Source organism: Lonchura striata, chromosome 3 (genome assembly GCF_046129695.1).
Source record: "Lonchura striata isolate bLonStr1 chromosome 3, bLonStr1.mat, whole genome shotgun sequence".
Lineage (NCBI taxonomy): Eukaryota > Metazoa > Chordata > Aves > Passeriformes > Estrildidae > Lonchura > Lonchura striata.
The window spans coordinates 64,915,030-64,941,552 of NC_134605.1; the positions used below are offsets into that span (position 1 = coordinate 64,915,030).

At 36.9% G+C, this 26,523-nt stretch overlaps 1 protein-coding gene across 1 annotated transcript in view; it reads left to right on the top strand.

Annotated features, from left to right (window-relative positions):
- The window catches only part of MAN1A1 (mannosidase alpha class 1A member 1), a 139,380-nt gene that overhangs the window by 23,666 nt on the left and 89,191 nt on the right, over positions 1 to 26,523 (top strand). The window contains exons 2-3 of the mRNA XM_021547138.3: positions 12,859 to 12,955; positions 22,027 to 22,142. Of these exons, the coding sequence (XP_021402813.2) occupies positions 12,859 to 12,955; positions 22,027 to 22,142 (213 nt within the window). The remainder of the gene's footprint in view (positions 1 to 12,858; positions 12,956 to 22,026; positions 22,143 to 26,523) is intronic.

Consider the following 26,523-nt stretch of genomic DNA (forward strand, 5'->3'; position numbering starts at 1 on the left):
ATCAATTTCAATTACTGTGATAAAACTGCTGAAGGAACGTTTCCTGTTTTGCTGGTTATTTTGTTGTTTGCACAGCTAGATGTCATGATTAATCTACAGCAAGAAATTTTCACCTTAGAAAGGTTGCTACTATGTAACCCATGTTTCCTGGAGATAGGGCCACAGAAATAAATACTTCTTAAAATAATATTTTTTCTGAAATGAAATGCAGCCCTAGAAAAGCTCTTTGATCAAGTCTGACCAAGATAAGTAGATGTAAATGTAAAATGGGCAGATATCATGAATTTGTAGATGACACTGGATCTTCATCACATTTTGCCAGGGTTTGACTATCTTAACTGTTCTTCTTGGATCTTTCTATACTAATGCCATAAGTAGATAGCTCTTACTTCCTGTCAGAAATGAGCTGGCAGTGTTTTGCATAGCTGATATATTTTTTTCGATATAGAAAATACCTCGAAATATTTCTGAAGCCTGGGAAAAGGCTTTAACAATTCATGATTTTCATCTGGAATATTTTAAACAGCCACAGTCTCAGGCTGAAATTTGAGTTGTATCACTGTTGATCAGGAAAAGCAATTCAATTCACTTGCCCTGTAAAATGTGCATAAATACGTGCAATCCATACTGAATTTGGTGGGATTGCGGGATAACTTGGTCTGGAGGTATGAGAAGGTCCTTGATCCAAGGTCAGGCAGGGCTGCTTAGGTCTGTGCCTCCACAGTGCTGGAACCCTGCAGAGCAGAGCTGGCACAGCCCACACCTCTGCCTCCCTGGCTCCTTGTCCTTGTGCACCATCTGAACTCTGCTAAATTTCAGTAAGTTCTTACTGGCCTGTTCTCCAGCCTGTTTTGACCTCTGCCAACAGCAGCCCTGGCTCCCAGGTTGGATTTTCTTCACCCACCCCAAAGTGGTTGCTTACAAGCTTGGCAAGGTTGCACTCAGGCGAACTACATAATATTCTTCAGGTGTCACCTGCTTTTGGCCCAGGTGTAACTGGTTTTCAGCTGCTGGGAATCAGTCCTATCCTTTTGCCCTAATTCCAGGATATTAGGCTGAAGAGACTTTCTAGTGGTAGAGGTAATGATGCAGACTTAGCCCTTGATCCATGCAGCAACTGCATATCTGATTAATCTATGTAAATACTCTTCAGTGAACAAGCTCTCTGACTCTGGAAAGTGCAGTTTCACCGTGGCCACAGTAATGAGCTTTAGCAGTGAAGTACTCCGGCTTCTCTAACTGGATTCTGGAGAGAGCAGAGAGGAGGGGAAAGGAAGAGCTGGCCTTTTGTCAAAGCTGGTGGCCTGAGGATGGGTGAAGTATTTATTGTCAGTGCTCAGCCTTTTTGAAAGTGCCCTGCACTTCAGGAATTCGGAGGCAGCATCAAGCTCTAGTATGTTTCTCATTAACTGGGAAACTTTAGTAGCTTGTTTGTGTTTTTACTTACTGTTACTAGCCATTTAACTTAAGTTGGTAATGGCCCCAAATTGACTAATACTGCATGACTCACAGTTTCATTTTTTTCTTAAGAAAAAAACTGCAATTAAAAAAACATTTAAAAATACTTGCTTCAGTCAAATACAAGTAAATAAAAGAAAATACGATTAAAGAAACATTGCTCTTAGAAAATACATCTGAAATTTTGCCTTTCAATGCCAGTCCGCCATTCATCTCACCACTAAAACTTCTTACCATCAAGGATACTGTCTTGTCACTTCCAATTCCTTGGTAGGGAAGCAGGATTGTGGGATGAATGTAGACTAATTTTGCAAGAGGGAAAACTTCAAGAAAGTTGTTGTTGCTTTTTTCAGTTGTTGTTCCTGTCTTAAAAGACATGCTGGATAGACCTGGATATGCTGACAATTTCCACTTAACAAGGTGGCCAAAGCTTTGTTACTGACTTCAGCAGCAGAATAAAATTCAGATGCATATAAGGGGAGATTGAGGTTCAAAATGTGTGAAAGTATCTTATTTCATTTTTGTGTATGTCAATCATGCTCTGAAACAGCAACTTGAATCACCTTGACGTTAATCACTTCCTGTGTCTGTGTTGCATTGCATAACAATGCTTATTATTGTATTGCTTGCTTTTTATTTGCGTTGCCCCTGCTGAGATTGGAAGCTTCACTAGCAGCATGGCTATGGAGTGCCAGGTACCTAAAAACAAGTGGGACATACAGTTCATGCCATGAATAATTTATAATCTAATTAGAAGCAAAACTTACCAAATCATTTCTTAAAGAATAGTAGGGAAAAGAAAAAAAAAGTATTATGGTATCATGCAGGTGCAAGAGCTGAACTGTTCACACTGTTCAGCTTGGGAGTTCTTGGAAACTGTAGCAAGTCATAAGCAGACCAAAAAAAAAAAAAAAAAATGACACTGAGTGGGATGAGTCTATGTATACCACTATTCTTCTTAATAGTAGGATTTCCACAAATTGCTTTCTTTTTGCCTTCCCTTTTATGACATTATTTAAATTGTGCACGAACTTCAGAGGCTGCTACTCATTCTGCAATTTCTTTATACAACTCTTCAATGCTTTCCTGTTTAAAGTGAAAATATTTGAGCTTTCTTTCTGATTATTGTCAGTAATGAACAATGACCTCAGTTCCTCTACATTACCTTATAATGTGATGTGTTTTGATTTTAATGGGTGTTTGATTAACACAAAATGTCTTTTTGATCTGATTCTTAAAAAAATAACAGTAACTCTCCTTAGATAAAAAAACAGAACAATAGAGTATCACTGATTTATCCACCACAGAGACTTAAGAAAAAAATAAATATCCAAACTGCTGACATAATAGGCTGTCTGAAGAAACATAATCTATCTCTTGTCCTAGTGATATGGAAATACTTTTCCCCTGTATCTGTTAAAGAGCCCATCTGACTTTTTATATTAAATGTTGAAGAAGACAGCCTTGGAGAAATACAGTGGTTTTGAGTGACAGGCTGTAGGCTTCATTTTTTTTCTGAAGTGCAGATCTTGGTAACTGTTGCTAAGTTGTAGGGTAGAGGCTGTATGGCTTGTTCTTTCGACTGCTCTTTTGTTTGGAACTGGATGACTGGACAGTTCAAGATTTCTGTCTTGTTTATGAATACAGACATAAATGACAAGTGGCATAAGTTAAAAAAGATTTTCAGTTATTAATTTAAATTGTGTGTAATTTCACAATACTGCACTTCAGTATTACATTTTCTTTTCTTTTTCCACTTAGTCATGTAGTTGGTGGGAATATGTGGTTGGTTCACCCACTAGTAACTGAGAGTTGGAGGAAGAAGGAGTTCAGCAATATCCTAATTGATGCTTTCAAGGCAGATATTTTCAGGAAAAACTATTCAAATGTCTACATAACATACTCATATCTTAACTTACCTAGGAGGGGAAATAAAAAATAATAATTAAAAATCAAACCCCTCAGTTGATAAGGAAATCACATTTTCTTGCATATCTATTTTGTTTTCTATACTTTTGGTGGAAGACAACTGGATCTGAGTGAATGAATCTAAAACTGAGCTAAAACTCATGTACTCTGGCTGGTTCAAAGTAGGATGGATGCTGTTATTTGGGTAACTATATGGGCAAGATTTTGAACTACCCTTTTTTCTATTTCTCTGAAATAGATGATTTCATTTGGCTGCAATTAAATGGACTTTTGGTTACAATAAGTGCAAGGACAGTGGTCTTTGTGGGAAGGGCTGTACATTTGTCTTGGCTCCTTGATTAGTCAAGGAAAGGGTCTCAGGATATTTCTATGCTGCACAAAATAGTTTGTTTTTCTTGCACTATACTGGTGAGATGGCCAGGTAAGAAGAAGGTTGTAGATATTGACTAATAGAATATACTGACTGAATGCTACTAATATAAGAAGTGTGCAGGTAAGCTCTTCTTTCCTGAAGGTCTTCCTTCAGGTTCCTCTGCCTTGCCATTCTTGTGTCTTCTACTAAAATGAACAATTCAATAGTTAATGCACTGTAGCCTAGCTCTCAGGAGCTAATAGTAAAATATTCTGGTATCTCCAGTTTTTCAGTAAATTCATAATTTTAGCAGTATATTACTGTTAAATTAAGAGATATTTAAATTATATTCAGTTAACAATGAGAGGTATGCCTGACAAATGGCTAAAACGTGACTTGTTATCGTGGACTAGTTTCATGTGTCATACAATAATTTTTCAAATTAATTTTTTTTATGTAGACATCGTAGCATAAGGGCTGCTGCTCTTATTAGTTATTTCTTACATGAAATAGTCTCTTTTTTCTTGTGTACTTGTGCATTAAATAAAATATTCAGTAATGGAATAAGTGTAGAAAATATCTTACCTGCAAATTTCCTGTTCTCTTTAGTTACCTATTAATTAGAATTCTTGTTACTGAATTAATAGGATAATTGATTCCTTTTAAAATGAGTAACAGAATGAAGCACTGTGCAGAGTCTGTCCCTGGTTAATAAATGATACCCAGAACAGCATATGATGAATATTAGTTGGATAGTTTAATACTGTCCTAAGGAGGCTTACAAGATACTGTGAGGAATTGAAAATATAAGAATAGAAGTTTATCTGTAACTTAACACATGAGGGAATAATACTTAGTGTTTCTGTAAGGCTTTCCATTTGAGGAGTTTGAAGTGCTTTGCAATACAAAAGATGAATTAATTCTCAGAATGGGCCTTGAGATTTTCTATTACTTCCTCTTTTTTCCTATGCAAATGCTAGATTTTTTTCTTTTAATTTGTCCTTTTGGGCAAGAAATGAATTATTTGTAAGACACCTAAGTGTGGAGGAGTAGTAGTATTTTGCTTGCATATCCCTTTAAGGCAGATCATTAAATACAGAACCCTGTGAAGTATTCCATGATATGATGTGCATGTTTAATATTAATGGAAGATCCTGTAATTCAGTTTGGCTACCTTAGTTCTGTTGTGATGGTAAGAGGTACGGGTATTTCCCCCACGTTGTGCCCTACACTGGGCAGCGCTGCTGGATGAACCCATGGGTTGTTAGGAGTCCTTCATTCCTATCACACTGCTCAAGGAAGATGTGAGCACCTAAATGTTCCCCAAACCCTTGTGTCCTGCTTAGTGGAAAATAGTGACTGGGAATCCTTGTTGCTGGCTCATTAACTATACTAAAATCTCCCCTGTGGCTTTTCTTGCCTGGGTGAAAGTCCCATCAGGAAGCACTCACAGGAACTCCTCCAACCAGCCAGGGCTTCAGAGCATGGTTATCATCCACCTCCTAAATTAGAAATGGTTACACTTCGGCAGTGAGTATTACACAAACATTGACACTGTGTGGTTTGCTTTTAACTCAGGGTGATGCCATTAGGAAATGAGGTTACAAACACTAGAAATCTGTCAAGCTCCTGATTTACAATAATATTCCTGCTGACAGATAAGTGATCATTTATATGAAGGTTCATAGTGACAGGATTTATTTTACATGTCTTGAAGGAGAAAAACAGATTTCTGTTGCCAATAGAGAAAGGGAGTCTGTCATTTATATCATCTGTCAGATTCAAGAGAAAAAAAGAATAAACAGCATCAACTGAGATGAACCTTTATACATTTGAGATTATTTCTTGAGCTTTGTATCTGAAGTAAGAAATAGTAACAGAAAATAACTTAAAATAAAATTTAACTATAATTGCTAAGTTTTAGTTTGCAAATTAACTTGAGACACAATTCTACATGCAGAAAACAGTCATCTGGATAGAAACCTGTTTATACTAGTTTTCTAGTGGACCTTAGTGTTCGATTTAATTTAAGTTTCATTTTATGGAAAGTTGCTTATAGGGAATTCTGTCAGCAGTAAAGCATAACAGTAGACAGAGTAACTGAAGGAGCCTAAAGCAGACATGTATCTCTGTTAGTCACATCTGCATGCTTGCTTAGATAAGGTTATGAACTAATCAGTGAAGAAGTTACTACAGTAGAACACCTTGCATCTTTACCTGGAATTTCCACTATAGAGCAAGTCTGAACACACTGTGAATACTGATAAAAATTACTTAAAAAAAAAAAAAAAAGAGTCAAGGTAGTTATTAGTGATCAAAATATTTCCAGATGGAAAAGATATTGGAATGTGTAAGGATTGCATGCAGAACTGCAAGAAAATATTGAAATAAAAAGTTTAAAGCACTACCAAAGTAATAACAGTGAATATTGAGAAAGGTAACAAAGGTCACGCTCAGAAAAAGGGAAAATGTCAAATGAATTTGCAATATAGTTGTGCTCAATAATCCTAGAAAAAGTGTTATGCATTCAGATAAAAAGTCACCTATTACTTCATGTTTTTTAGATGTGTATTATTCAAGAGAAGCTCAATAAACTCAGTTAATAACTTGTATTTCTTTAAAGTGCAACATTACACTAAATATCATTGTGAAGATGATGGACCACAAATGTAATACGTTTGATAACTAAAGAAACAAAGAATGTCTATTTTCAAAAATGACTCAGTGTGGTAATCAGTAGCTTCAGTAAGAGCATATTAAACAAAGCTTTCATATATACAGCATAGTTTTTTGAAAGTGATAGTGAATCAGCTGAAGGTGGATCATACAGTTTTTCACAGAGAAATCCTAATTGGTGGCAATCATTTCAAAGGTAGTATTGCATTTGCTAATAATAAATTCTTATAATGTTTTTTTCAGCTGTGCTGCAATTTGTTTGGTACTCAGTGGCGGTGAAAACAGTTGAGAATGTTTCTATGGGCTTTGGGCAAGGTGACTTAGAGAGTTCCTTCCAACCTCAACCCTTCTGTGATTCTGATTCACTGAGTCTTAGCTTGTGGGTTAACAGTAATAGGAAGAAAGTAAGAATATAAGGCTTTCTAAAACTTGAGGTTTTGCTAATATTGATGTAATATTTCATCTGAGCAAAGAAATATTTCATCTGAGCAAAGAAACAACATTGTGTTGTGGTCACAAACTTCCTGCACTGCTGCAGCGCTGTGGTGGGTTCACCAGGGCCAGCAGCCCAGCTTCCACACAGCTGCTGGCCTGGGTGAGCTGCAGGAGGGAACAGGAAGAATGAAAGCCAGGGAACTGGAGGGTCAAGATAAAGCACATTTGTTATGTGAAAGAAGGAGGGGACAGGGACAAATGGTGCAAAGGCAATCACTCATATCCTTCCGCAGTCAGACTGATGCCCAGTTGCTGAACAGCAGCCACCTTGGAAAACTGCTCTTTCTTCCTTTGCCCCAATATTTGTTGCTGAACATAATGTTAACATGGTAGGAAATAACCCTTTGACCAACTGGAGTCAGCTCTCCCAGCTGTTCCCCCCTCTCAACCTTATAGCCACCTCCTCCATTCTCCCTCTCAGGGGGAGTGAAAAAGGGGCAGGAGCTGGAAAAAGAGAAAACCTTGCTGTTTAGCAAGTGCTGTTCAGCAACAGCCAAAACACTGTTGTGTCATCAGCGTTATTTAGGCACCAGTTCAAAACGCCATATGGGCTGCAGTGGTGGATACTAACTCCATCCCAGCCAGACCCAGAACAGTCCTCAGCCATGCAAGTTGATTTGTACAGGAAGAAAGTTCAGGTGGAATGCCTGTCGAGGTTTCTCACTGATTTTAAGGACTTCCTTAGCATTGCTGATACTGTGTAAAAATGATGTTTTAGTTCCAGCAGCAAGGAGAGAAGATGCAGGGAGATTAGCCTCAGTAGTAGTTCTGGTAAGGAGTTTAAAAGATGAGAATAACTTTCATGTGTAGAAATATCAGTGTAAACTGAGAAAGAAAAGATTATTTAAGCTAGAGGTGGGAGTTCATAGAGACTATCTAAACTGTTACATTTTCTTTAGATGTTAGTTGCAGGGGGAGGTTTGATTTGGGAGGGAGTTGTTTGGCAGTTTTTTGTCTCTTAATTTCTTGGACTCTCAGTTCCCTTAGTCTTATGCCTTCCTTCTCTGTCTTGGCAAGATTTAAATGGCTCTGTTGAAGGTCAGGATGGTACTATTTCAAGCAATTAATCCCTTTTCTGCTTTAATATCCCAGTTCTAATAGGTGCTTTAATTCTTTTCCTGACATCCTCTTTTGCATCTCCCCCACTTGTATGTAACAGCTAAAAATAAACCTTTTTAAGTTATTATTTTTACACCACCTGGTACTGCAATGGTTTCCATCTAAACACCACTATTACTGTGCTGATTCAGCATTGCTGTTATTTTCTGTCAGCGTTTGACTAGAACTGTATTTTGCAAATTCCAAGTGACTTTTATGTCCTCTCTAGGTGTTGTGTTAGAGTGCTTTGAAAGATGACCAACAAATGGGAGTGCATTATAATCATCTTTTAGTTGGCCAATATTAGGGCTGCAGGAAAGGGTTTTGTTTCAGCTTTCACAGAGTAAGGACCTGTCAGTCTCTTCTAGAGTTTGAGGTTCAGTGAACCTTTCTGGGCTCCCCAGTTCAAGAAAGACAAGGAGTTACTGGAGATTGCTTAGCAAAAGGTTATGAAGATGATGAGGGGGCTGAAGCATCTCTCTATTATCAGGAAAGCCTTAAGGGAACCTGAAGAAGAGACAAGAGAGATGGGATTGTATCAATGCATACAAATATCTTAGGGTCAAGATGGGGTCACACTTTCCAGTGGTGACCAGAAACAAGATAAGTGGCAATGGGCACAAACTGAAACACAGGAAGTTCCATCTAAATGTGACGAAAAAAACATCTCTACTGTGAGAGTGTCAGAGCACTGGAACAAGCTGCTGGTTGTGGATTCTCCTTCTCTAGAGATACTCAAAACCTGCCTGGACAAAATCGTGCAACCTGCTGTGGGTGAACCTGCTTTAACACAGGGGCTGGAAGTGATTGATCTCCAGATCATCTCTCCTTTCATCCCAAGCATTCTGTGATTTTTTTTTTTAATGTGGGAAAACTAGAAGGACTGAGGGATGCTTCTATTCAAATGTAGCTCTGCCTATTAACATCCTGGAAGACTAATATGGAATTATTTAAAATAATTTTATTAATTGTACTGTAGAGGAGTTTGACAGTGTCAAGAATCATCTAGTCCAAAGCTGTTGGAGCCTTCTTCACTGGGAATTTCTCTTTCTAACATCATCAGTAATGTTGTGTTGATACACCAGATATTCTCTGTAACTGTGATCTTTAGAAATTTTAAGTGAACAGCACTTGTACAAGTAGTCAGAGATACGATCAAAAGACTCTTTGTGAATTACCAAAAAAAAAAGAAAAAAACCAGGAGATAATGATTAGGTGATATACCATGCAAATAAAAAGATGAAGACTGGAAAGATAGATGGATTTCTCAAGAAAAAACTGTTAAAATTAATTTCTGAGGTACCAATGCTAGGAGTTTTGCCTAAGCAAAGAATTACCTTGGTGATCTGGGTCTATTAAAACTGCTCTTCAATATTTTAGAAACTTTTCATTCTTGCATAGAAAATGAAGCTATTTTTAGATAGGAAGTTAATATAGTGGGAAACTTAATATAGTTTTGTAATTTCCATATTACAAAAGTGGGAAAGAATGTAGAATATTTCTGATGTATTAAATCCTAGAAATTGAGTCTTCTTGATAGGTTAGATGCTCAAGGTCGCTTGTGTAGCAAGACAGTGTTGATTAAGGTAGAGTTCTTTGGCTGTGGTATCTGTGGGCTCTTTGCCCAGTAACAGAGTAACACTACAAGCTAATAACTTTTTCTGAAAGAACCATTCACGGTTGTGTCTAGTTGGAATGACTTGTTTATTTTGAAAGACTAGAGGGCTCAGTGCTTTGGGAGCTGGCTTTTGCTTTCCATGTATGTCCATAAATTTCCAAATGTCTAAGCAAGGATGTCCTAAACATACATTTTCTTAGTAGTAAATTTACTCACTAACCTCAGTGGCTTTGTCTTAATCTAGGCTTTCTGGAAGAGTTCTAAAGAACACTTTGATTATACAAAAGAGATTAATTTGATCAGCTCAGTAAATTCTGGTAGGGTTTTTGTACTGGAATATGTCCTTAAGTTTAGGCAGAGCAGTGCTTTTTGGATTATTGTTTGTTTGGGGTTTTTTTTGGTTTTTCTTGTCTGCTTGGCTTGCGGAATCCACACATTGTAATTTCCTAGGAAGCAATTAGATAAACGTACCTGAGTAGAATGGGAGTTAGGAGAATGGAGGAAATTTTTGTAAAAAAACCCCAACAACCCTTCTGATGTTCATTAGCACAAAATAATAAATATTATTAGAAGGTAGTGTTTACTGTCTGGTTTATCTTCCTGTCTTACTAGCTAGGGGTTGATGAGTCATTTCTGCTACCAAATCACACATACATTTATGATACAATATGATTGAAGTGTCAGTCCACAGGGAAAAACTAAAGGCAAATTGAACTAATGTTCTGATTAAGTCTAGAATATCTTGTAGCATCAAATGCTTTGTGGCTGTTGTGGCTGGACTGAACAGGTCTGGATTTGTTCCAGCCTTTCCTTCTTGGTAACTCTTATACCCGTGACAATCTGACTTGGGAAATCAAACAAGACAAAATTGATACTCAAAGCAAGAATATCACTTGCAAAAGTTTCTGTTTCCTGAACTGATTTGGTTTGGGAATAGATGACCACTGTATTTCTTATGCAAAAGAAGAAGCATAGATGTGCTAGGAGAAAAAGGATGGAAAAAGGATACCAACATCCAGCAGTAGTGTAGTGTCGGTAGTGGCTTGAGCAATTATAATGTTTTTATAGTACTACATCTTTAGGTCCTTTGATTCAGGCCACTTAATTACAAGTTTAGTTTATTAAAAAAAAAAAAAGTGCCCTTTTGTGTGGTGTACCCTGATTAAGATTAAGCAAATGAAAAGATTCTGATGTGATTGCATGGGAAAATAAGCTTTGACAAAGCTTAGGATTTAGCCTCCTGAAATCTCTGAGAATATGTATGTTGCTATCTAATGCTGAGCTTGCAGGTCTGGGATGTGATGGCAGGGCAGAATAAGTCTTTCTTGTATGATAGGCAAAATTACCAGAACATTTCAATTGGTAAATTAGAAAATACAGTGTGGACAAATGATTGGTTTCAGGCAGTCTTGATTCTTGTAGCCTGGGATTGTGGAAAGCCCATATTGATAAAACCAGCCAGTTGGCTGCCTATTACCAGTTGTGCTTTGAGACAAAAAGCCCCATCCTGGGAGAGTTCCTGAGCCATTCTCCAAGGAATGGACACAGTTCCTGCCATCCAGCATATCGCTGCCATTCATGGCCTGAGACCATTTCCACAGGGCCTCTGACTTGCTGCCTTTCAGCTGAGATCTGACACTGGGCTAATCTTTTGGTTGAAAATACTCACATATTAACTGCTGTTGCCAATTTTTGTATTTGTAAAGCTGGGCCTGTAGTGTAGATTAACATCTGTGAATTTTCCTGCAGGATAGATGTGCATTTTTTCCTCCCATTAATAGTGGAGTAATGTTTGTTCTCATGAGTAAAAATCTCTTGTCATTTATTATAGTATGGCTTAATGCAGATTTTTAATTGACATAATTTCTCTGAGGTTTGAGCAAAGGAAAGAGGAAAGGAGAAAGTGCAAGATTACTATTATCAGCATGTCCCAAGGCTGCTGCTTTTAAATTTAGGATTGTAACTGTTATTTAATAAAATTATCCTTGACACACAAGGCCTCAAGAAGAGATCTGAAAGCAAGGACAGAGCAGTGTTGTCATCTGGCAGCCTGAAGCAGTATCTCTGAATAGGTCTGAAATTGTCACTTTTTGTCTAGAAGATAACCTCTGGCATTCGCAGCACTACTCTGCCTTGTGGAAAAGGGGAGGAGGGACAGCAAGGAGGCAAAATATTTCTTTCTGTTGCATAAAGTAATGCTGCTTGTGGTGACCTTTAAAGAAGACTATTCCTGCACAGGTGTTGAAACTGGTGGTTGCCAAGGGGAGGTGTTGGACCTGCTGGAGTGGCAGTGGTTTGTCACCAGGCCTGCAGAGCTGTGTGCATTCTTCTCACCACATGTTTGGGGAGGAGTACGTGGGCTCCTGGACATGCACCTGGACCACGCTGAAAAAGGACAGTTCACACCAGATACATCTGGTGATGGTAGTGGAGAGTGTGAGCTATTTTTGAGTCAGCCCACTCCCCTGACTTCTGTGTGGATGCTCCCTGCTCTTACCATTGCTCTTGCTACGCTGAGCTCTGCAAGGCTGTTTCCCAGAGCAGTATTTTTCTGTGGTGCACCTCTTCTTGTGCAAAATATGATTTGGTGGTGATATGTTAAGTTGTAAAGGTTTTCGTCTCGATGTGCAAAATGACACATGAAAGTAGCTACAGGTGCATTTATAGTAATAAAAAGATTGTATTGTAAAAACCTCAAAACATTTTCTAGGTGTTCTGCCTGCCCGCTTTACCATCCTTCTGTTGTTACTAGCTGTGCTGAGTTTGAGACAACTAGTTTTATGCAAGTAGGTCTCTGCCAGAATCTGAAAACTACTGTAAGCTTTATGTTCACCTTAAAGAATCGAAAGGTTCTTGGGGGAAAACCTTATTTAAAAATGCTACTTCCCTCAGTTTCTGAGATATATGCTTAAGGGAAATGAAATCTCAATTTAATTTATATATGATACAATGAATTCCCTTCCTAAAAATTAATTATTTTTGATTGTGTCTCAACCATAAGCTTGTAGGTAAGAAGAGTGGAGAGGACACTTGTAGCAGCCATCCCACTGCTGCCTGGAAAACAGTGCCACTGTTATTCTGTATTGAATATTTCATAGATTCTAATGCATAGAGCAGGAATTTGGTTAAGAATTGAATTAAATGTTTTTAATATTGAGAATATTCTCAAGTTGGTGTTTGCTGTGGCTTCTTGCTAAATCAACATTATAATCCTGCTTTCGTTTCCCTACAGATGATGAAACATGCCTGGGATAATTATAAGCGTTACGCATGGGGATTAAATGAACTGAAACCCATATCTAAGCAAGGACATTCGAGCAATTTATTTGGTGAGTAGAGTGTATTTTTGTGCTTAGTGACGTTAGCATAAAGCAGTAAATCAGCTGAAAAGCTTATAAGTGATAAACATTTTTTCTTTCGCCTCCCTGTCATGCAGCATGATGTTTCTTGCTTCTGTTATGTGTAAAAAAATAACAGTAAATGAAGGTGCTTTCTGTGACTTTTACAGATTAGTGTCTGAATGAGAATAAATGGAGCATGGCATTGCTGCATGATAAAAATATAGTTTTGCTGGAATAAATACTGTCCTGTCCTAAACATTTACTATGGAAGTCATTGATGCCACATTGAATAAGTGGGGAACTAAGGGGGAGGAGGTGGAGAAGAGGAGAAATCCTATACAAGTAACAAACAATACTCTCTACATTCATGAAGGTAGCTAAATTGGTGTGCAGTTCTTAGGAATTTATTTCCATTTCTTAAAAAAATTTGTTGATTTGTACCAGACTCCCTTATCAGGCTTCCTTTTTCATTAATATAACTGTTGTTTGCACCTCTAAGTATTGTACAGGAGATGTTAAATAAAGCACACGTTGTTGTCAGTGTGGAACAAATATGGGACTGAAAAGTTCCAGTAGGAGAGGCGCACTGTAGAAATCCAGTGTAATGAGGCAAGACCTCCTCAGTGTCCAAGTGGGACTTGTGGCTGAAGAGAAAGAGCATTCTGAGGAAGGATAAATATGAACTGTCATAATCTTCAGTTTTGCAGAAAAATGAAGAATTAAACTGTTTGACACCAATTTTTCTATTCAAATAGCTTGTTTTCCAAACAGAAAGCTGAAAAAAAATTACTAATTTCTATAGCTGAGACAAAATCAATACATTATTTTGATTTTAACAAGAACTTACTTTGTTGAATGTTTGCAAAAGATAGCTTGAAGTGGAAACATTTCCTAAAACACCCTAAATAGAGCACTTATCAAATCCCCAGCTCTATTTGGAGGTTGCTTAGAGACAGCAGTTGTGATTACAGAAATAAGTTGGAAAATACAACATCTACATTGATCTTGTTGCACTGCTTGGATACACCAATGTAACATCAAAAATGTTAATAAGTAATTATTATCTAGTTAGTTATTGGACTACTTTTTGAGTTCTTGAAACCAGAGTAGTTTAAGTTAACTTCAAGGTTGAGTCATCATGCTTCTGTTTCCTTCTCTTCTCTAAAAATGAAAATTATTTATTGTCTTCAGGAGAATGATAATTGTGCGATTTAATATATTTGAGGAACTATTTAATGGAGTTCTGTTTTCTTGCAATACAACAAAATATCATAAAATTTATCAAAAATTAAAACACCCAATGTCGTTTCATTTGAAATCAGAAGTGGTATAAAAATTTCTAAGGTTTGAGTTAATGATAATATTGCATAGATTTTCAGAAAAAGCTGTAGATGTATGAACTTGGGAAGTTGTTAAGCAGGAGTTCTGTGGAAATTGCATGAGTTTAAGTCACTTTAGGCTTAAGTCTCTGAAACAGAACAAGTGTTGAATTGAAAAATAAAACTGTATATAAAGGAGTGAGAGCTAGAGTCAGTGTAAATGCAGATCAGTTTCTCATCGTGGTCATCTGGTATATGATTGTGTTGGTGAGGAGTTTTCCTTAGAAACATCTTCAATCTTATTGATCTTGGTGCAAATCAAAATAAACATAAGGTCTCTTTCTGCTGAATTGCTTTACAGAATACCAAAAGAGCAGCATATCTGCAAGCAGGTCTGCCTCATAAGTTACCCTTGCCCAAATCCATAACTACCTTTTGTTCTTTACAAACAAAACCTTGTTTCTGTAAGTGTCCTCAGATTATTAGATCTGATCTGTACCTTCCTGTTTCAATTCAACAAATGCTACCTTTTTCATGAAACAATAAAACGGTGATCTGTTTGTGTTGGGTTTTCTTCCTTCATGAAAGAACAGACAAGTTTCCTGATCTTCCTTGTTTCTTATTAAAAAAAAAAAAAAATTGCAAATGGTTGACTAATTTAAGGTAATTCTGAATTGTATTAGTGAAGAATAGGTTATCTTCAGCTTTGTGTCCTGTGAATTTCCTCCCAACCTTCAGAAATTAAGTAAGACCTTCAGTTCACTGTCATCCATCATAACTATCTCAAATTTACCAAGGCTGTCTTTTCTTCTTGCTGCCAGGTCTCAATTGTTTTAAAAATACAAGTTTCAAATCATCTTGGTATCAGTAAAATACAGCACATTTCATTAGGCTCTGTTTAATTTTAAACACTTCTCCTCCTTTGAATTAATTTCTGTATTTACATTGCTTTGCATATACTGGGAGTGACTGTTATGGGATAAAGTCTTTTAGTATCTCACCATGAGGAACAGCAGAGTCCAGTGCTGTGTGGTGCTTTATGTTGTATAAGTTACAGTACAGCTCTCCTGACACAGAAGGGGAGAGTTGTTTTCAAATCATATTGCTTCTAAGCTTATTTTTGGAAGTATAAATGCATGGCTCCTTTCAATCTCCATTTTGCAGGTAGATTATAATGATTGCTGTGTCTTGAAGGCAAGTCACAACTGTCATGCTGTGTTTCTCAGAAGGACAAAAATAAGATGGCTTTGAGAGGTATAATTACACATGGATGTGGCTTAGGAAATAACATCCTGAAATACAGACACTATACCAGGGCTAGGAGAAGAGGAAAATGGCCATTGGGATGTTGATAGGAGAAAGGGTAGGGACAACTAGTGGTTCTAATTTTGGGGGGAGGCAAAGAACCCTGCTTTAGCACCTTGTACAAATTACTAGTAGTAGAGCTATTCTGTAGCTGAAGACTTCTTGCTGAACTTGGAAAAGACTTTTTTTTTTTTTTGTCCTAAACTCAGGCCATGAAAACAAATTGTGAAATCAAGGAACTGCCTTGGTCTTGCTGGTATTCTGCAGGCAGTGTGTGTGTAAAGGTTTATGTGATAAGCTGAGAAAGTCTTTAGACTGGCAGATTTTGTAGATGTATTCATGATGCTTTCTCTCATATGTGCACACCAAGAATAATATACTATTAGAGATACACTGAAACATTTCTCCTTGAAACTAGTGCCACATACATGCCTCTGACATGAGAATGTTTATCCAGCATATTCATATTCATGCAATGTTTTTATTTCCTTTGTACTTGCCGTGTTAGGTTTTACCATCTTGTAGCAACTATTTGAAAAGACAGAAATATTCTTACTGGTTTAATTACTTAATTACTGTTCTTAGATTAATCAAATAAATTGGAGTAGCTTAGCATCTGTTTGCACCGTGTCTGTCCATTAGCAAAACAGGGTATATCTCCTGATGTGACTTCTTCCATGAGTACTAATTCTTCTCTGACCATTAGTAGTAGAAAGTAGGCTGTAAGTGCTGTTACTTTTTAATACTTTAACCTTTATGTTTCAGGTTACTGTTAACAATGTTAGTTGAAGCAGAGATTTATTAATCTACCTTCCTATTGCAAAAGTGGAAAAATCAGTTTTGCTTTTTTTTCATAGTACTCTACCAGCAGCCCCTCAAACTAGAAGCTATTCCTCTCTAAGCCTTCTGAACTAATTTTGAAACTAATGAGTGTTGCTGCACTAGCAGAGAACTCTTTCTAGACGTGTTTTCTGCACTTAAATGACTGTAACTAAAGGGCTTTTTTAATTATCTGAAGCTGTGTTTCATGTACGGTATTGCCAGTTTAATATTGTAACTTGTAGGCATAGTATAATTAATCTCTGCAAGTGAAAAAGGACTTTTTCTGGAGGCAAAAAAGGGAGGTATTTAATAAATACTCGCAATCTGCAAACCCCAAAGTACTATAATTTAGTAAGATACTGCTCCTCCCACTTTGAACTTGTTTTTTGTCAATTCATTTATGGAGTGTTGAGGTGTATGAATATTTTTAAAGCCTGCCAGAATTTATATCCAAAACTGTCTTGGCAGTGTATAGCAATGTGTCTTTTCAAACTCTAAGTTTATTAATATAGGCTAGGCAATTATTGTACATGTGTTTAAACAATATATTAATTTAATTTTAAAATATTCAAAATCTTCCCCCCACTCCAGTCTTGTCTTCACTGTTACTGCTGTATTCCTTGAAATTCTGTTTTTTGGTATGGGCCTTTAGTTTTGGAAGTAAGCCTGACACACATCTCAACTAATTAACTTGTGTAAAGGATAACATTAGCAGATATGTGGATTAATTACTCAACACAGTATTTTTGAGAGGAGGTCATATTGCAGAACAAAGACAAGTGTATTGTCTTTTTAGATTTATAAAAAACATTTTTCAGGCTATTATTGGCCTCTCACAGGAATCTGTTACTGCTGAAGCCACACTCTCAAATTACTCATCCCAATGCTGAAAAATCAAATGACCAGAGCGAAATTTGGCAGTGCAAATAAGCTACTTGGGATAGCTTTGACAATGGCAAGCTGCAAACAGTTCCACAAACCCAGAAGGGTTTCCTAACAAGTGATTGCCCTTAGAAATAGAAAATGTTCCTAATTTAAATTGGCACTTAGTGAAACGGGAGATATGAGTTAATGCACAGAATGGGCAGACTTGAGCTCATAGTAAGTAGAAAAGCTTGACAACTTTCCAGAACAATACGTGGGGGTCCATAAAAAGTGGCATAAATGGGATGAACAAGGATTTATTATTCCTTGTGAGGAGTGATAGCCTTTGTAAGGAAGGGGTGGAGATAGCAAATTACTAGGCAGCAGGTTCAAACAGAAGAAGGTAGTTCATAACAGAACATGTAGCTGAGCTGCACAGTGCCACAAGCATGGTGAATGCCAAAGGCTTCTGCAGGAAGTACTGAGAAAAGCAGTGAAGGAAAAATTATTTAAACTTTATCAAATTCAAAAATACCAGAGCTGGCTCTAAAATGCACAGATGTATAAAGTACTGGAGATCTAGAAGAGCATTCTAGAAATATCACTATATTGTTTCATGTTACAGATACGAAAAACTTGATTTGTTAAAAATTTACATAAGTTTTCTTTCCCTACTCTGACCAGGTGCATATAGTCACTGAAATTAAAAGTGTTAATATTGCTGAGGGTTTGCCAGTACTTGAGTCAAGAGTTTCGTGTTTTGGCATAGCACACTTTAATAATTAATCACTCTTGACACTTTAAATTGCTAATGATATTGCATAGGAACCTTTTCAGTGAACTTTAAATAAAGGAAAATACTGTTCTAAGATATGAGTCAGCTTTTGAAGCAATGCTCCAAGAAACCTACAGCACAAATCAAAATGTTACTTTAGTACAACCTCTGTGTATTCTCAAATGCCAAGCTTCGTGTGCAAAAGATGGGAGGAAATTTTAAACTATTAAGTGCACCAACATGAATTGACTCTGAAGTATTCTATTTCAGATTCTTCTGGCCATATTTAAAAGCCTGGGCTTGACAAGTGAGAACTTATTTTGGTACATGCTCCAAAGGGTTTGGCCATAAGCCAGGTGAGGTTCTTAAACCATATGGCCATATAAGCTCAGTCACAGGGCTGTGCTAATAAGCTTGTCATTCACATCCAGAGCAGTTCTCCCTGCAGTGGCATTCTGGAAACTCATACAAAGTTATTCATCCTCTTATCACTCTTCTTATTCTGCTCTTGCTGCCCAGTCCTGAGATATTACTGCATTCTCTAATGTAATCTCTCCTTTTATTTGCATGCATATACACTGGCACTGTTAGATATTAAAAAGCATGCAGTTTAAATGGGCTGACTGTGTGTTGCCCAGAGGAGATATAGGTTACCTGTGTTTTTAATAAGCTGTTGTGGTTAATAGTCCACAAATCTTGTTAGCAATATGCTCTTTTTTGTTTTCTTCCAGATCATTGCTTAAGATTTAAAGTGTTAAACTGGAAAGGAAGTTCTGTTGATGTTTCTTGATAGTCTGCTGGAAATTTTATGTTGACTGATTTATTTTGCATTTTTTTGAGTTAATAATAGGCTATTTTTTGTGTTCTCTATTAATTCCTTTGAGTAAATGATGCTGTTAGTAAAAAGGAGAGATAAAAATAAAGGGTTAACAACAGAAGTGAAATGGAGAATATATGAGTACTTGATCTGGAGGTTTTGGTAGAGACAAATAATTCTTCATTTTGGTAGGCTTGTACATCTGGTTATCTCCTTCGTCATCAAAATTACTCCCTTTGAGTTTACATTTTATGAGTTTCAAGTTCATTTTCTTGACTTTGAGAGTGTATATATATATATATATATATATATATATATATATATATATATTTAATTATCTGCAAAATATATCTGTATTTACCTGAAGTCTATGAATTTTTTCCAAGTATTGTATGTGATATCTTCCTCCTGCCTAGGGCAGCTGTGAAACTCTACCATGGTGACTGCAGCTTGGCTCACACTATAACATGGTGCTCACTGTTAGTCAAATTTGTAGCAGTACTGTAGGTGTATAGGAAAACAGTCCTCTTGTCCAAATGTTCTGTGTCATGAGTGTGTACTGTAATTGCCTAGCAATAATCTTTGCTTCTTGTAGACCATGACTGCTATGTAATTCCTTGGGAATGTTGTGCAGGAACCGACAACAGTGATAACTGTATTTAATAATTTATATGCTGTGCTTTAAGCATAGCTTATATAGGCTCGTGAAATGTTTGGTCTTATCCCATAATAAGGAATGTTAATTTAATTTCTTTGTACTTCTTCCCCCAACCCCACCACTGGTTTGTCTGGCTGATTATTAATGAGCTGTTCAGCATCAGAATTTCCATACTACTCTCAAATTTAAGTTATGAGTGTAAACATCAGTTGTTCACAAGTCATAATTCTGGCCTCTAAACTGACTCTTTCTCTGTTCTTTTTTCTTTTATCAAGGACTCAGAAGTACAGCTGTTTGAGACAAACTTGACTAAGTGTCACATTAATTGTTTTATTCTATTTTCTGGATCCTTCAGAATAATAGCAGAAATTATTTCAAATAAAGTAAGATCTGCTTGAGATTCTAGCATTTTTTTCAGTCTGTGCTCTAAGCAGGCCACATATGCCAGATAATAAATAGGCGACTCCAAGGATGATTTCTCAATAAGTTTTCTCCTTATTTTCTCATCTTTTTCTTCTGACTTAGTAGTGGGTTGCAGCTCAAGTACTAATCCTTAAAATTGAAAGCTTAACTGTTTAGTGGTGGTGTTAGTTGTATTACAAGAGGATTATCACAAAGAATGTCTTTGCATGGTGAGCCCATCACAATCCACTGAAGCAAGTCAGGTTATAGATGATTTTGCTCTATGTAGAGCTCAGTTGTAAAGGTTCACTAGGAACTGCTTTTGTTGTATGGAGTTACCAGACATCTCCAGAGCTTTTGCAGTAGTGATCTTGAGCAGATGTCCTCCGGCAGTTTTCCATTCTCGTGTTCTCATAAGCTCAGGAAAAATATAAGTTGCTTAGCCAAGTTTAAAGGAATACTTTTCCTTTATTAGAGAAGGGCAGCCAAGTTCCAAATGAGCTCTTGGAGGATATTATGTTTTTCTTACCCAAGTATGCTGCAGTTTTATTAGTGGAATATCTGGAGGAAAATGTAGAGATTCCTTCCTTCAGAGTAGGAAAGTGACATTCCAAAAATGGGTGGTATAAACAGCTGCTAAAATAGAGAAAGTATCTGATTCTATAAATGTACCAAATATCTATTGTAACAACCTCAAATAGTATTTTGCTTAAGATGGTGGAAATGGAAAATTATTTTCTACCTGGAACTTTAATTTAAGGAAATTATGTCAATCCTGCTATATAGAGCTCTCCAATTGCCTCTCTGTTTTATGTGGAAGCAGAAACCCATGATGGCAATGAACACTTTATATTGACTGATATAGTAGCTTTCTTTCTTAAATATGAAAAATTGAATTCTGGTATTTGATAAGTTTATAAAATTAAGTTTACTTTTTCATCAGGTATTTCAGAGACAAGATGATAATCAAGTTCTTTAATTAGTCGTAACTACTATCTTGTTATTCCCCTGGTACAATCAATTCCGGAATGTGTAGTCAGCTATTCACCTGACTCATTAGGCCTGCTGAGGGAGACGGGGATTGGACATAATGACTTTCTCTGTTCATTGCAACATAAATTATTTTGTAATTCTGAATGTTTCCTTCTGTATCAGTCTTCTTTAAAATATAACCATGGTCTTTCTTTCATTATGAAAACTACGGGAGCCAAGTTAGGAAAGGAAAGTTTTAGTAGAGTGGTCAAAATTGAATTTTTGACATTATCCCATAAATAGGGATTGAAACTCTTCTGAGACAAAAATGGTGTTTTGAAAAGGCCAAGGTAAATTTGAAGTAAGCATGGGAAAGTATTTTGAATGACTGTGTTTTCTTGAACTCCACCATCAGCATTAACCTTTCTGTATGGGATGATGAACATTTAATCCATTCCAAAGCCAACATACTGATGATATTTCATCTTGCAGTGTTAGGTCAAGGCTAGGTCTTACCCATCTTTGTAACAGAGGTAGAAAGGTGCCATTTTTGCTCTGAAAACCAGTGTCTTGCTCTAAAAACCAGTACCTTGCAGCCACTCCTGAGCTGACTAATCCATGTGTGCAAGTTTGCCTCCCCCAGTGCTGTCTTGTGCAGACTGTATTTCTTAAGGGGCTTTCCTAACTAAAATGGGATCAGTACTCACCAGCTTCTTAAAACTTTATGTATCTTTTTGAGTACAAAAACAAAAAAACAGTTGATTGTTTTCATTCCAAACTGGAAGAAACAGGAATTTCTCAATTACTGGGTTTTATGTCATTTTACGGTGAATTGTTCTGTCAGTGGTTTAAAATGCAAAATTGTGGCTGAAAATACAGTACATTAGAACAGCTCTTCAAAAGTTCATTAGGGGAAGAAATACTTAAATATTATGATGTTTGTTGTGGCATGGGAATCAAAGTAAGGGCTGTGAATTACTAGTTACCACTTGAATGCTTATGAACCCAGTTTTTAATTGGATTAATTGAAATTGGATTTTGAAATTAGAATTAATTTAAATTAATTAGATCTAACCGAAAAGTCTTCTGTTGGAAAGTAAATCACTGGCTCTTCATGTATTTCAGGTAACATACAAGGAGCAACAATCGTGGATGCCCTTGATACACTATACATCATGGAAATGAAAGACGAGTTCAAGGAAGCCAAGGAGTGGGTTGAAAAAAACCTGGATTTCAATGTGGTAAGGAGCGTTGCTGAGTAAATTTTAATGCTCTATTTAGTCTCCAGGGGCTAAATGAGGACTGGATTCTTGTATTACAAGCATAATGCAAGGCTAAAGAATTTAGATCATTGATAGATAAAACAAGGCAGGAAGCTGGAATACAGGAAATCTACTGCTCTGCTTATATGCTCTTTTTCAATCAGAGAGATTTAGGTAGATGGAAAGCAATGAGTTGGAATGAAGGAAGGAAAAAGGGAATAGAGTATTTTCCATTTTAAATTTAAAACCAGCCTTTTCAGGTTTTCTGGATAGAGGAATTGGGACCCTTCAAGCATTATTTTTTTTGTTTACATTTTCCTTTACGAAATCTTCCACAGACTTTAGTTTATTGAAAGGTACATGCCATACATACTAGTTACGTTCCTTTGTCTACTCCAGGAAAGTTGATTATCATGAGTTAGGCTGAACTATTGGGACAACTGAACTGCTTTAGTTTTACAAAGCATCAGATCCTCACAGCTGCATGTGCAAATCACCCTATTAAGTGGCAAATATGCAGCTGAGAGCAAAGTTCATTATTGAAGCTTTTATTCTAGAAAGGCCTTGAACAAGTAGGAAACTTCAATTAAAGGTAAGGTCCTGGGTTTGGTATTTTTTCTTTTTTTTTCTTTTACCTTTTTTTTGGGCCAGATGATTTATTGTTGGGTGCAAAGAGCTGGTGAAGCAGTTCTGATCAGTGCAGTAAAGTAAGCGCAGTACACTGAGCATGTAAAAGCTCTTGTAGTTAACATGCTTAAGGTTAGAAACACTTTCTGAAAACAAAGTACTCTTTCTAATAAGTTATGCAAAAGTGAGGTTTAATTAGGGTCTCTTCCATGCTTGAGAATTAATTATCCTTATAAGAAGGAGTTAATAAGAGTGGATATTACATAGTTTATGTAAGCAGTAATTTAGTATGCATTTATATTTACATTTATAATTTAACTAGAGGATATTAAACAGTGCTCCTGTGTAGTGTCAGAAGCCTGAATGACACACTAATTTTATTTTGTGCATAAGAATTTCTTTTCCTAAAGGCATTTTTGTAATACAAAATTCCTGTCTTATTAGCTTGGTATTATCAAGATGTTGAAAAACCAGGATAAGACAACAGAAAATAACAAACTCCACTTAAAAGTATGAGCTGAGCTCTACTTGGAGGAACACTGTAAAGCTTTGTAGAGTGATTTACATTATTAACATGAGAATCTTTGGGTTTACATAAATCTTGCTATATTTGGTACTGGTAACTGTTTGATGATATTGCCTACTTTTCCTCTTTTTAATGCACATGAGTTTTTTTCAGTAATGATTAGAAGCTAAGAAAATGTTAGAACTTTTCTATTGCACTAGTTGTTCAACGCAGGAGTCAAGCAGATTTACCAAGGCAACTTCACAGATAACACTGACGTGCGTCATGAACACTATATTGTTACTGATATTCCTGTAAATAGCAGCCTGGAGTTCAACACCTCACAAAGTTATTTTCATAATACTTCATAATCATACGTAATTGAATTTTGCATTGGCATCAGCAGTGAGTAGATTAATTTTCCCAAACTGGAACAAGGAAATTAAAATAAATAACTGCAGTGCCAAATTTAATAATGGTTGTCCATTTGTTTAATGGCTGGATTGCCGGAAGCTACTCGACTTACACTTTTGTTTAGTTTTCCACTTTAAGTATAGGTTTTAGATTCAAATTACATTTTGTATTCATATCTTACTGTTTAAAGAACAACAGTTCTCTTTTATGTTTAAGCATTTATCATGTATCAGACCTTATGTGACATATTCTGCAAAAATGTTATGTACTCTATTACTTGCTTCTGTTTTAGAAACCTTTGTCCCATGAAAGTGATTTATTTGGAAAAACTGACTCACTGACATATCCTTAGGAGTTATTTCTTCTAAGTAGTATAAACCTATGTTTGATGTTTCTGATCTTTTCCTGGGCAGCAACTGTTTAATCAGCATATTTGGCCTTTATTTGCATAAGTAGGATATGTTTTTCTCTTCATTTATTCTTACAACCATATCTTTCAAATCTTTAATTTTCTTTAATATGTTCTTTACAAAAATTGCTGTGGCTGTATTCTGTAGCAGAATTTTTTCTCTCTATTTTCTCTCTCAATGCAGCTGGATATAGGAAAATTTTACACACTCCAGAAGATACCAGAATTTTTAGCCAGCACTCACACCACCCTCAACACCTGATCATAAAAGTTACCTGGTGTCACTTTGTAAAGTAGGCACTAGTTTATCCACATGAAAGAATTTATGGAATAAAGATGACTTAATGGGAAATGGCAACATCTCTTTATGCGTTAGATTTCAATCTCACAGTTCAATGAATTAGGTGTCAGGGTTGCTCTCCTTTACATTTCCAAAGACAGGTTTTGATTTTGAAGGAAAATTCTAGTTAAGTCAGCCATACATGTCTTGGCAAACTTGTGCATTTTAGTAAACTTGTCAGTGGGTATGCTTAGACTAAGCTTTCCCTTTTGGAGTATAACACAGGCTACTTTCATTACAGCTACAGCTGGTAGCCCTGTGATTTTGTAACTTAGATATCCACATTGCAATGCTTGGAGCTTTTTTATGTCACAACTGCTGACTTTTATTTGAAACCTTGCAGAAGTTTGAGCTAAACTGAGCCATTCCTTCAGGAATTAAGTTGCATTTTCTGATTCTGTCAATATTATAAGAGGTGTAGTCATACTTTTGAAAAGAGATGACATTTGGCTAAATCCATGGTCTTAGCTTTGAGTAGCACAATGGATATGTGCTTTGTTCTCTGTTAAATCACTTCATCTCTCTAGAGGAATCATCTTTGCTCTTCTAATTACTATAGCTGAGGCTTTGTTCTGACCTCCCCACACAGGCTGCTGCCCACACGCCCCTTCACAATGCACAGCCCAAGGCTGCAGCGGCTGGGCTGGGCTGGGTATCAGCAGGTTACAAGGCAGGAAAAGGGAATTAGTCTTTCATGGGATCTTTAGGGAGCTTGGCTGTTTCCTAGCTACAGCTATGCATACTGCCTGCTCCTCTGCTCTTACTTTTTCTTATTTGGTTCAGAAGCTGCACACACATACACACACATGGAGTTTTCTGAAGGAGTTTCTGTGCTAGCACCCCACTTCTGTTTCACAATGGAAGGGAAAAAGCTATTGGTCTCTGCAGTCCAAAAGCCAAATTACAGTGAATACATGCTTGGGGAGAGAGAGAGGCAATTGATGAGGCAAATGAAGGGAGTAGTGGTGCAGGAGCTGAGCCACATGGCACAGCAGTGAGGGTTTGGGAGTTAAGTATTGGAATTGATGGTGCTCTGCATCTACGCTCAAACGCACCCGTGTCGTTGGGATAAGTGACTAAGTGATCCATCCCCCTCTTCTTCAGCCCTGCTGAACTCCTGTGCAAAAGGGCAGTACTGCCTGCTGGGAGCAGTCCTTGGTCTACACAGCATCCTGAAGCATGTGTGGGCATTGACTAGAACAACAGGGGTCCACACCAAGACCAGAAGGTGCTAGTAGTCAGATTGTATGTGGGACAGGGCTTGAATTCATAGCCTGACCAACTGACCGGCTGTCTGATGGAAGTGTAGCCAAGCAGGATCAGAATGGAATGAAGTATGGAGCAGAAAGCCATGCACTTGTTCAGATAAGATGGAAATTGGGAAAGTATGAAGGGCATTTCATTATTTGCTCTCAGAGACAGGTACTAATGAATTGAGGAACTGCATAAAGAGAAAGGGATGAGTAAGAAGGTAAGGTTACCCTCAGTCTTGTGTCCTACCAATGCTCTTAGGCATCGGTCAGTCACTCTATCTGATTTTGTATGCCACTTTTGAAGCTTGAAGGCTAACTTACCACTTCTGATTTTCATCTTTGTGCTTAGCTCAGCAAATCTGAGTATCTTTCAAGGGGGTTTGGTCAGCAGCTTCATGCAACCTAGGAGTTTTGTGATATGTCTATTATTTGAGAACTGGAAAAGAACTGGTGAAAATAGAGAAATTTGAAGTTACAGGGTCTTATTTCTACTGTCATGGTATACCCCCTAGCATATCCCCTTTCCAAAGTCTGAGAATAGTAAATATTACTTACATAAATAAGCCTTCCAGCATTTGTCATCGACTCAGCTGTATCTGTGGTGTGGCAACCAGTAACAGGACAGACTTCCAGACTTTAGTTTGCTTATTTCAAACTTCAGCATTTACAAATCTAAATCCTGCTATTCTCAAACTATAAGTATGATGATTGAACTGTCCACAACCTAATGGTTCTTACTTGAAACATTATGGTTTTTTGGCTCTTTATTCTTCATGGTTTTTCTCTTCAATTGAGAAAATCAGAAAGTTTCC